This window comes from Dryobates pubescens, chromosome 13, assembly GCF_014839835.1.
Source record: "Dryobates pubescens isolate bDryPub1 chromosome 13, bDryPub1.pri, whole genome shotgun sequence".
NCBI lineage: Eukaryota > Metazoa > Chordata > Aves > Piciformes > Picidae > Dryobates > Dryobates pubescens.
Window position 1 is genome coordinate 30459365 of NC_071624.1, and position 12300 is coordinate 30471664.

At 48.3% G+C, this 12300-nt stretch overlaps 1 protein-coding gene across 1 annotated transcript in view; it reads right to left on the reverse strand.

Annotated features, from left to right (window-relative positions):
• Positions 1 to 11600, reverse strand: part of TBX4 (T-box transcription factor 4) — a 35393-nt gene extending 23793 nt beyond the window's left edge. Inside the window, exons 1-2 of the mRNA XM_009902791.2 lie at positions 11442 to 11600; positions 10429 to 10523 (exon numbers count right to left, since the gene is read on the reverse strand). Of these exons, the coding sequence (XP_009901093.1) occupies positions 10429 to 10523; positions 11442 to 11597 (251 nt within the window). The 5' untranslated portion in view covers positions 11598 to 11600. The remainder of the gene's footprint in view (positions 1 to 10428; positions 10524 to 11441) is intronic.
• Positions 11601 to 12300: the final 700 nt, after the last annotated feature.

A 12300-nucleotide genomic window follows, 5' to 3' on the forward strand; every position in this document is an offset into this window, starting at 1 on the left:
TTATAATGTTCTTTAGTATAGCCCTCTAAAATAAATACAAAGAGCCAAAGTACTACTATAATATATACAGCTGGAATTCCTTCAGGATAACAAATGGGGGAACTCACATCTGATTGAAGGTGTTGCTTAACTTGCAAACCACTCGCTATCTTGCAGTGGTAGCATTGTACTCAGCAGCTGACAGACCCAGCTACAGCCACGTTTGCCAACTCCCCGCATTCTTTTCCAGGAAAACATGGGTTAGGTTTTAGTAATTTGGCTGTGCATGGACATTTCATCATTATTATTAGCTGCTGCATTTTAGCCTTAAAAAAAAAAGAAAAAAAAGAAAAAGAAGAAAAGAAACCAACATAAAAATGCAACTAATGTGCTGTCCAGGGACTTGTCAGCTTAATTTTCTTAATGAAAACATATTTCTCAACCCCCTTTGGCAGAGGCACATTTAGTAAATATCTCTTTGCGAGACGATGCAAACGCGGGTTGTGAGTTGCTGGTGGGAAGACATGACAAATCCAAAGAGCTGGCTCCAAGAAAATGCAGTCATCCAGTTTTCAATTAAAAAAAAAAAATAAAAAGGCAAGGAGAGAGCACCTCGCATCATGTCCTGGCCCTTACTAAACGTCCTGCGTGAAAGAAGGATGCAGAAAGCCGCGACGGGGGCACCGGCTGCTCCAGCCCTGCCCGGGAGCAGAGCGAAGCTGTGCCTACAGTGGGTCTATACAGCTCCCTGTCAGCCCTGGGAAGGGGCCAAAAACCTGCCTTCTTCCCCAAATTTACTACAGGTCAATGGAACTACTCACAGCCATGGGCTCTACGCTCAGTAGTAGCTTTGCATAAGTGGCCCCTCTGCCAAATCTCTGCAGGCAGGAGCTCTGGGGCGGATGGGCGTCTCCGTAGAGGATGCCTCTCTCCATCCAGCTTTCCCTGACAATAGCTTGCTTCATCATCTATTGCTCGGGGACCAGCAGCAGCAGAAGAATAAGCCACTGCTGCAATAGAAACTTGCCAACCTCTTGCCAAGCTCTGGGAAATCTCAGCCTGGCTTTAGTGGGAGGTCTGGAGAAAGACCTGTGGAGGTCCACATCGTACCCACCCCACCACCATGCACAACTCCAAACCCAGTGAGAGCTTCACATCATACCCACCCCACCGCCATGCACAACTCCAAACCCAGTGAGAGCTTCACATCATACCCACCCCACCGCCATGCACAACTCCAAACCCAGTGAGAGCTTCACATCATACCCACCCCACCGCCATGCACAACTCCAAACCCAGTGAGAGCTTCACTGTGCAGAAACCAGTTACAGAAACTGGGAATCTGGGGATTCCTGTGGAGTGTGTTGAAGCAGGAGGCATTTAGGTTTAGGCAACACCTCCTGTGCCAAGGGTGGCTGCAGCCCTGCTGCGGCTGTGCAAACAGGGAAGGTTGTTGAGGCTGGGTGCTGGGCACATGCACAGTGCAGGATAAGCCAACTATGAGGTGACATTTAAGCCACCAGTGACCAGGAGATTAAGAACAGCAGTCCCTGGCCTCATCATCTTTTCTTTGGCCCCAAAGCCTGGTTGGACATGGTGTCCCAAGGCTGTAGCAAATGTCCTGTCTGTATAAGTACCCTAAGGTGGAGCAGTCCAGAACCTGGTGAATTTCTTCCCCTTTATGCTGTTCTTTTTTGAAAGCCACACAAGGTGTGTGTCTAACTCACCAGCTCACCCCGGGCAGCAACAGAGGGCAGACAGCAGGGCCACAGAGCCACCAGCAATCCCACAGCCCCCCTGCCCACCCAAGAACCATCCTCAAACCCACAACACGTCTGTGTGACAGCCGGCAATGCACAGGGGGGACACAGCCAAGCATCAGCCACCACAACCTCCCCTGCAAAACACCAAGTCAGTAATACTCCCATTTCAGACATGTTCAAAACTCACTTCTCCCTCCCTCCAGCTCAAGCCAGTGAAGAAAAGACAGGACTATCCAAAATCCTCAGCATCGTCCTGCCTGTCTCCTGCACCCCTCAAAGCGCTCTGTTGGGGTTAGTGGCATGTTTCTACCACCCTCCCCAGACTGGCAGGGGCACAGTGCTGCAGTGTGATGGAAGCAGCTCTCACTGCCCTTCAGAGGGGAAGATTGAAATCATTTTTTACATTCACATGAGAAAGCTACACTCAAAAGAGGATGACCACAGGAGAAAGGCTTTGGTGCCTCAGTCCTGTGTGAGCAGAACATCTGATCCAGCACTGAAACACTGCAGTTTGGCACACGGTCACTGGGTGCTGAGGTTCAGGGTGATACCCTGGGAAGGGCAGAGCAGCTGAGCCTAGCTCTGTGGACTGTGGGCAGCGGGATCAGGACCAGTGTCGCCAGGGCTTGGCTCCACACTGCCATAGCCCCGGCTAAACCGTGTAGCTCTGTGCAGATGAAATGTAGCAAAAACAGTAAAAAGCCAGGAAAATAAACAAGCAGCACAAATCCACAGCCCTCCCAAGCTTCAAAGATGATGTGTGAGTGAATTATTTGTTCTGATAATGAAGCAGCCCTTGCTTAGCTAAGTTTATGCTAGGCACATTTTATCTCTACATGATATTCACAAATTGTTTTAAAATGAACTGTTAGAATAAGCATCTCTTGTTTATTTATTTATTCTATTACTATCCAATCCCCTTGACCATGGAGCAGTTACTGACATGGAGCCAAAGCTTCTATTATGTTCAAACAAAGTTTAATTAATGTGTAATTGGTTGGTTGGCTTCGGAAGGGAGTGATAAGGGGAAAGCTTTGCTTTCATTCGAGGCAGCGGTTCCCAGCCTCCCAGGCTCTCCAGGCTTGGCCATTTCGTGGGCATCTCGTGTTTTAATCCCCATGTGAGCAGGCCTGGTTGATCCTGGAGAGCTGGGCAACTGCAAGGTTCCCAGGTCCAAGAAAGACTTGGGTTTTAGGCAGGGGACAGCAAGGCAGAGAGGACACAAAGAAGTCAAGAGCACTAGTGCTCATCAAGGAGCTCAAAGCACTCATCCAAGCACCAAGCGCCCCATGCCGCACTGCACACCAGGACCTGTGTGTCCCAGGGACACTGGCTCATGCCATGGTACTGCTGGGTGACAAGATGGCCTCTGCAAAGCCCCCAAGCCCCACTATCCTCCTGTTCACAGGGATTGCTCTGACCTCCCTCACTTAGATGTAAACATCATTTCTGAAGTTACTACTGCCATACTGGCTCAGAAGGGGTTCCTCAGACCAGCACATGGTGAGCAGGGAAGCCACGGGGGATCAGCTGGTATTTCCATAGGGAAAACTGCATGGGAACAAGACACCTGAGTCCTGCTGGAGCAACTCAAGTCATGTCCTTACCAAAGGCTCTCAGTGCCCTCTGAAGCCATGGGAATGTTCAGACAGGTGCTCACTGCATGTCCCTGTGATATGGGTAGTACTTCAGGTGCTACTGAGTGCATCCTTCTGTCCTTTCAGGGGGTATAACTATCCCCTAGCCCTTCAGCAGCTGAAGTCTAATTTTCAAAAGCAGTTTTGAGAAAGATTTCTGAAGACAGACTAAAGTTCTACAATCCTTGAGTCTGAGGTGGCCAAGTAAAGCAATGACTGGATCTTCAGAAGCTCCCATACAGTGCTGCCTGGAAAGGTGACGCTTATGGCATATCAGGTTGTGAAAGGACCAGAAAACCAAGGAATCACTCAACATCTTGGCTAACAAGCCCTATTGTGCCTGCAAGACCAGCTCAGAAGCTGCTGGGCATGCTGAAACACCTCCAGTGCTGGTCTCAAAGCACTGAGGCAGATGACAACCCTGATAATGACTAATGTGACCCCAAATTCTTTTTGAGAATTGGCCATGGCTCCTCAAGGATGCTTCTCCTTGTCTTCATTGTTAGGAGGGAAAGGAATGGTGCTCAGAGAACCACGTTTCCATTCTGATGACCTTTCTGCCTTTTTCTTTCTCTCCTTTCCTAATTTCCCTTCCCTTGACAAGTATTTCTTCCACTGGCTTAACGCATCTTTAAAAATAATATTCTCTAGGGCAGATTAAAACAAATTTTGGGATGTCAGCTGTTTCTTTTAGCCTTTTAAATGGCATTTCCTTTTTGATAGATTCTTGCTTTCAGAAAAATACTTTAAAGAGATCAAAGAGTTTTTCAACAGGGTCCCATTTTCCCAGTGTATCCTAACCCTCAGTCCCTTATTTCTCTTATCACCCACGCCACTCCGCTATGACGCTCTGTATACAAAGTAAGAGCAGTTAACTTTGAAGTGCTGGATTAGCCCATGCCAGATCCTTGCCTCAGAATAACAAACAATACAGGTTCAACAGGAGTTCTCATCAGTAGTTCATTTTTCAGCCCCAAATTCACTGTCACTAACACAAGCAACATTGAACTCTCAGTCTATGGATAGATAGGAGAGATTTATCTGGTGGCAGGACCATGACCTAGTGATGAGAAGGTCAGACAGTTAAGGGATTTTTATATTTTGGAATGGTGAGGTTGTATTTTTTTCTTCTGGCTAGCACATCTCATTTTTAAATAAAACATTGTTTCTCACATACTTGAGAACTTGGGTTAGCTGGATGGCTGCTTTCATGGTCTAGAAACATTTCCTCTCCTTGCCCTACGGTAACTTGAAACATGGCAGGCTCCTTGCCATGAGATGCTGCAGAAGTTGAGCAGAGACTGTCCCAATGTGCCAGAGAATGACAGAGATGGGTGCTGGCAGTCTCCAGCAGCACCAGCAACACAGCACACAGATACCTCCAAGAGAAGCAGTGCAAGAGCATGACCAAGGACTCAGCTCTGCAGCATTTCAGCTCCCTCGCTAGCCCAGCTTCTACCAACAGCTTTGTGGGGGGCTTTTGGAGAAGCTTTGGTGCTCACGTCAGGCCATGTGCTGGCTCATTGCTGCAGAGCCGCAGATGACCCACAGCCCCTGTGCCTAGAAGCCTTTAATGCAGATGCAGAGCCCTAGCAATGGTTGGAATCTTCCCCAGCTGGTTTGGGTTTGACCAAACCCTTCCCTGCAACCCTGGCCAGCGCTGCCACAGCTCCAGCCTAAGGACAGTGGGCAAAGCTTTGGGAACACCCTTAACCATGAGCATCCCATGCCTTCAAACTAAAAGGAGGGTTGATGTTTGAAGAGAGAAGTGTATTAAACACTACAATCCCATCCCTGCCCTACTCAGCATGTACAAGCTCTGTTTTCTTTGCCAAAGCTGTCGACATCTTCAGCAGCATAGCCAAGAGCCATTAGTTTGCTCCTGCTCCTTTCTCTAAAAGCAGCACTTTGCCTGAAGAGGGTAATTCCAGGACCCCCAATTTAGGACTAAGCAGATCAAACATTCCTTAAACATCTACTTTATTCCCGAGTTTTAAATCAACAGCTCGCATTCCATCGCTGATCTCAGCTATTAAGGTTTGCCTTTGGATCAAAAAACCTTTAGCAGAGATTCTTGTAACTGCCTCCAAAGATTCTGGACAAATATTTCCTTTTAATTGTAATGAGAACTGGGCATCCACATGCCCTACAGAGCCATGGAAATTTTAACTTTTAAGGGATTATTCACATAGGAAAGCTGCACCAGCTTAGCCAAAGCATTTATACTTCTTCAGACCTTGATGTCCTAAAAACTAGTTTTATTTTGGTTTACTGAAGTTGATTAGGAACAGATTCTTTTTTTTTTAAACCTGAAATAAGCCACTTCTGAAATGAAACTTGAAGATCTAAAGGGGGTTTGCATCTTTTCCACACATGCAAGCTCCTTTATTGATTTATACTTTTTTTCCTGCGCAACAATCTCCCTACATCTGCTTCTTCAAATCTGCTACCACAAAGACTGCAGCTACCTTTGTACCTGTGCACACCCTGAACTCCAGCCAAGACTCAAGTTTGAGGGGTTTGAGCCTCCTGTTCACAACTCTGGGATGGCTGTGATGCCATCAAGGAGTGACACATTATTTTGTCTTCAGTAATTGCTCACAAAAAACGGGAGTAGATATGCTGTGAACTCCCATTTTTCACTGATTAGCCATAAGCTGCATCAAATTGTTTATCCCTGGCAATATCTGGAGAGAGACTACAATGCCACAGAGAAACTGCAATGCCACAGAGCCTGGCACCTTGGGGGGAAAAAAAAAGCAGGGAGCTAGGGGGTGGGAAACAACCAGAGATAAATAAAAACTAACAGAAAGAAAGCCTGAGCCAGGAAAACTATACAAAGCTTAACTTCCTGCAGGAAAAAAGGTCTGGAAAACGAGATTTCAACAAAGAATTGGGAGAGACAAAGTGGAGTTTGCCACAATGTTTTAAAAAAAAACCCAACATAAAAACATCACAATTGTTCTGTGAAATAAAAGACTTAAGAGTGAGAGGAGGGCATTAGAAAACAAGATTCATAATGGTTTGGTTTGGGTTGTTTTACAGTGAAGTCTCTCGTTTGGTTTTTTGCTTTACCCACCCCTTCAACAACTTCCTCACTAGGGAATGCCCAAAATCCAGCAGGAAAGGTGTGTGCTTTGCAGCATGACAGCCCGACAGGCACATCCAGGGCTGTTAGAAGGAAGGAATTCAGCAGGACATCGGCATCTCTATCCTCTAACGCATCCTGTCTCCTTCATTACCATCTGCATTGATTTTATTAATTTTATTAACAAGGAAAATATTGGGGCTTATTGGTTTGGGGTTTGGTTTTGGGTTGGGTTTTTTTTGAGGGGGTTTTTTGGCTGATTATTTTTGTTTCAAGGGGTTTTTTTGGTTGATTGAGTTGTTTTGGGGGTGGTTTTGGTTCTGGTTTAACGGTTGTTTGCTTTTGTTGGTTTGGTTTTGATTGGTTTGGTTTTGTTTTGTTTAATACAAAGGTAGATTTGTGAGAACGGTTCTAGCCCTAGCACAAGCTCGAGGTGGGTACTGGGTTCATTTGCCAGCTAGACGAACCCGGCCACACTGGGAACGGGAACGGGTCTGGGAACTGAGGACCAGGGAGAGGGGGACCGAGGAAACGGCTGCAGCCGCCGCCGCAGGACTCCACGGTGAGGGGCTGCTCGGAGCAGAGAGCCGGGCTCTCAGCCACACAAACAACGGAATTTCATCACCAAAAAACCCGGCAGAGCCCACGCTGCCTCCCCAAAAAACCTGCTCTGTAAATACTACTGGCGATGGGCAGCGCTTGAAAGCCACGCGTGGGCAGTTTCTCCTCATCCCCCCCCCCCACCCCGGGTTTGGATACATACAGCTCCAGGCAACGGGCAAAGCCGGGGAAGAGTTTTGCACGACATCTAAGTCAGCCTTTAAAACCCACCCACAGAAAATCCTCTGGAGCAGAATTTCATAATTAGAGCAAACCTCAAATCCGAGGAAGAAGGGGAAGGTGATTTATGGAGCCCATCGCCCCATCCTTTGGGCTCTGCGAGGGGCTGGATCCTCCGTCTGAAGGAGCCGAGCGGTATTTTTATGCAAAGTTCAGGGAACTTTGCTAACATAAACTTTTTATCTTGTGATGATCCTTTTAATATAAAATCATCTCTCTCTCTCTCTCTCTTTTTTTCCTTTTAATTTATTTTTTCCCCCTCCCTCCCACAACGAAGCAGCCGAACATTAAAAAGATAGCGAGCGCATTTTAAAGATGTTTCCACTTTATAAATCAAGTTTTCTTGGCAACAACACGATTTTTATTCCAACGCTGAGCTTGCTGTGCTCTCCTAATGTCTCCTACAGATCAGTCCTAAGAGGGAGTAATAATCCCCCCAAGTAATTCTCGGCCCTAAATTCTCGGTAATTTATAGTTGGCTCGTTCCGTGGAGCTCTACAAAGAATGAAATAAATGACTCCCCTTTCCCACCCCCCATCCCGGTTATCAATATTTGCCTTGTTTATACAAAAAGGCTATTTTACACCATTGCCATGGAATTAACGCTTCCGCTGGGCTTTACATTTCCTCTCCAGTGAGTGAACTTGTCGTTAAAGTCGCCCCTTTTTTTTATTATTATTATTTTTTTTTTCTCTTCTTTTTGGTTGTTGTTGGTTGAAAATTCAAAATCGGGCTTCAATTTCTTTTGTCTTTGAGGTCAGACAGAGCGACACTTACAGCGATTTCAAGGAACGGCGTTCAGGGGCATCCCTGTGCCTGCTGGGAGGTGGGATTAGAGTCCCTAATTGGTGCCTGCAATTAGCCGCTTTCCCTCTCCTTTCCCCTCCCTAACGTTAAATGCAAAGTGCATAGAAATCACCATTAACCATCTCTCTCTCTCTTTTTTCTTTCTTTTTTCATTGGGTCAAGAAGAGGTTGATTATTGCTGCTCTTGATTTAAATAGCTTGGCTAAAACAAAATCTGCGTGCAGCACTCATTTTCATTTCGTCCTTTGCATGGCGATTGATTCCTGCTCTCAGCACGGACCCGAGGGGCTCAGCCTGGCACTCGGTGCCAGCACAGAGACTTAAACCGAGCTGCTGGATTTTTCTCTCGTCCTCATATGAATTATTTTGTCTATTTTATTTTGCTTTGGGGGCGGCTGGGGCCGGGTCCTGGCTCCGCTTTGGACTCTGTTACCCCGATAAAAATATTGCCCTTTATTTTCACACCGTTCGCAGCTGGATGCAGGGAAAAGCCCTGAAGAGGCTCTCGTGTTTCCTGCTGTTCATCAGCATATCGTTTTGTTTGTTTGTTTCAATTAAAAAGGATTTATAAAAGAAACAAACCTGCTTTTAGCCTGCACCGATTTTACAAGTGGCAAATTAACTTTAAAAACAAAGTTTTAAACGTCTTAGGGGCAATCCCTCCATCCTCTCTGTCCCCTCCACATGCTCCTGAAAGGTGACTACGTGTGCACTGCCAGCTCCACAGGACAAAGAATGTGGGACTGAGCCCCATACATATGGATTTGTTTAAACAATCTACGTTAAGACTTACAGAGAGATAAGAGGCACATTTGGGATGCTTAGGGTCTAGAATTTGGTAAAGATATTACACGTCCCGCACAGACACTCTCAGATACCATAAATTAAGGGTGAAATATCTGAGGTCTTGATCCCCTCGTCTTAGCTGACTTAGGTAGCAGACCTATCAAAACGAATCCAGCTCTTCACATCAGCAGATGCTGCAGAGCATGCCCCAAGATTTTACACACCAAAACGTGGTGTGATAACGACTGAATTACCTGCACAATCACTTGATAAATAGGCCAAACAGCAAACAAAAGGAAGATTCCCGGGGCATACACCCTCTCTTCAAGCAGACTAATGGGAATACTTTGGTCATTAGAGGAAAGCTTCCACACATTATTCCACTGCTACACAGAGCAGCTCTGCCAGGATGGGAAAAGGAAAACCTGCCCAAATCTAAACCCAGGCACTAGCGTCTGGGTCCCACAATGTCAGCACCAAACTGGGGAGAAAAAACAACCCACCTGAGCCCCTCAGCTGCAGGCATGAAAGATCAGAAATCACAGAGTAAAAAACAGAACAAGACAAACAAACAAAAAACCCCACCCCAACAAAACCACACTAGACAGTGATTGTGGGAAATTCTGCTGCTTTCTCTCCATTATTTGTCTGTTTTCCTCCACAGCACTCTAGCAGGGTGTAAAATCAGCAGTTGCAGGGCACGGCAGAACCCCACAGCTATATTGGAATTGAATGGATTTTCATATCCAAGCCTGGGAAGTTTTCCTCTCCAGCAGCAGCAATGAGAGCCTGCTGCCACAGAAACCAAGGCTGGATATTTTGGTGCCCACAGTGGGAGCTGGCTGGTTTTGCTGGGAACCAGGCTGAAGATGGTCTGAGGTTTAATTCTGATGTTTAATTTTCTGATATTAATTCTGCTGACTCTCACCTGAGCAGCCTGACTGGGAAGGGAGCCCTGGACAGGCACAGGGATGGATTCTCCAGGTAAGTGAAGCCTGGATCCCTCCTGCCTGGGCCTGGCTGTGCACAATGAAGGGTTCTGATTTGGTAAAAATCAGTGCTTGTTTCCAAGGGAAACTAGAACTTTTTTCCACAACCAGCATAATAAGTGTGGTACCTGCCTCTGTTTCATTTTTGAGGTTAAAAGCACAGCCCTGAACCTTTCCCCTTCCGAAAACTTTGGTGCAAATCATCCCAGCAAAAGGACTTAGCTCACTATGTGGAAAAGGGGAGTGAGGTTTGCTTTGGGAAAACTAAAATAAAAGCAGAGCCACAATCATTCTATCATCTTAACAATTAAAACAAACTAAAACGAAGATCACCCCAGAAAACCAGGACTAAACGTAGCAAATGACTCCACAGCTCTGTCTTACATCCACAATCTCATTGCAACCCACCAGCACATGTAAAGTTTACAGTATAAAAAACATTGTTTTACTAAAATCTACAATCACATTTTTTTGCAGTGCCACTGACTGCAACAGGAACATTTCACAGCAAGACATGTTCATGGGGAATTTTCACTAACCTGCCTGCTTTGGTTATTATCATTTCGGTGCCAGCTTCATGAAATTTCTTCCATAGCTCCTTCTCATGGAGATAGACTTTGATATTTTCTATTGTCTGGGAAAGAAAAACAAATTAAGAAAAATAAAGGACTGTGAGTAGAGCAAGAAATGCCTGACGAAAACCTCGGAGAAGGGCTGGGAAGGGCAGATGGGGGTCGGCAGCTGCACACCCAGGAGCAGCCCCGCAGCCGAGGCGCCGGGCAAAGCCACACCGACCTCGATGGAGAGGAGGATGGAGTCCCAAAAATTCCACCCCTCTTTGCCAAAAACAAGAGAAACACACCGAGGCCGCTTTTAATTGCAGACTTTCACATCCAGGCCGGACGCTGTGGCCAAGGGGATTTTTCTTTCTGATTTTTTTTTCTCCCCCACATATTTTTTTTAATGTTCTTAAATCCCCCCCACGCCTCCACCCCCTTCTCCTTAGGGTTCTCCGTGCCCTGCTGGGCCCTGGGCTGTCTCCCTACAGCTCCCAAAAACCGGGGCCAAGAGCATCCGTGGGAATACCTGGGTCCACTGAGCAATGTGCACACCCAGGGCCATGGTTTTTTGTGCAGACCTGTTCCTTTCCACGGGATGTTGGGCAAAGAAGCTGAGATGTGCTAAGAAGCTGACCTGGAGTTTTATTTAGCTAAGGAAAAAAAAAAAACACCCAAACACCAAAAAAACTAACCCAAGGAAACCCATCACTGGGTTGGATCATGCTGTGGGGGGAGCAGCTGCGGCTCTGGTACCTGATGGGGCCCGGTGAGGTTACCGACCTGCCACCCCCAATTGCGGGCACGGGACAGCCTGCTTTGCACGGGGGAAAAACAAACCCAGAAAGTCAAAGTAAAGAAAAATGCGATTTCCTCGGGTCGCGGCCGCGGGAGATGCACAGTGGAAGGAGGCCTGTCCTCGGCCCTTTCAGCCGTACTCCGGTCTGGCTGGTGGGGAGAACGGCGGGCAGAACGCGAGACCGGACGGTCCGTACCTGCTCGGGGTCGGGGAGCTGCGGGCTACTGAGCGGCGTGTTGCTCCCCCCGGCTACGCCGAGGACGGGGGAACCGGCAGAGGAGTCCGCATGGCCGGGCGCGGGGGCTGTTGGAAACCCTTCCTCGGTTTCAGACAGGCTTTTCTCCTGGAGCATTTCCTTGGGGGGGAGAGAGGAGCACCGTTAGCTCGCAGCCCAGCTTTTGACACCCTCCAAGCCCCGAGCACGGCCACCTTCGCGGGTCAGGCCCTCCCGGACCGTGGTCCTTCCTCAGGCAGCGGCAGTCGGAGACTGGGACGTGACACGCTTGGCCCCAGGGGAAGGCGGCTGTGCCCGGGAGAACCGGGCCGGGCCCTCCGGTCCCCCCCCGGGGGAGCCGCCCACGCGTGGCTGCACTCCCGTCTGAGTCCCGAGCAGCTCATCTCAGATGTGGCCGCAGCTCTCCGACCCTGATCCTTTCTCCTTTCCCTTCCACCCGCTTTTTGCCGCCGTGCGGTGCCGGTACCCGTCGGGGTGGGCAGCCCGGCCCAGACAGTCGCTCTGCCTCGTCCCTTCAGGGCTCCGGGAGTTCCGCGACGGCTCTCGGGGCCGCGGCAAAGCGCAGCGGCGGAGCCGGGTGGTGTAAACAGGCAGAGTGCTGGGCTCCGAGATAAAAGGACCCCTCTTAAACTTGGACGGAGACTGGGAAAAACCAAGAAAGATAAGGCCTGACAGCTCCGCCGGGGCTGCCGCGCATCAACCCCGACTTTTACGGCGCGGAGGGACGCGGCCGCCCGCCCCGCTCGACGGACATACTGACAGGCGGACAGGCAGCAGCCCCGAGGAGGTTGCAAGGTCCTGTTCCAGGGGACAGAAGGCG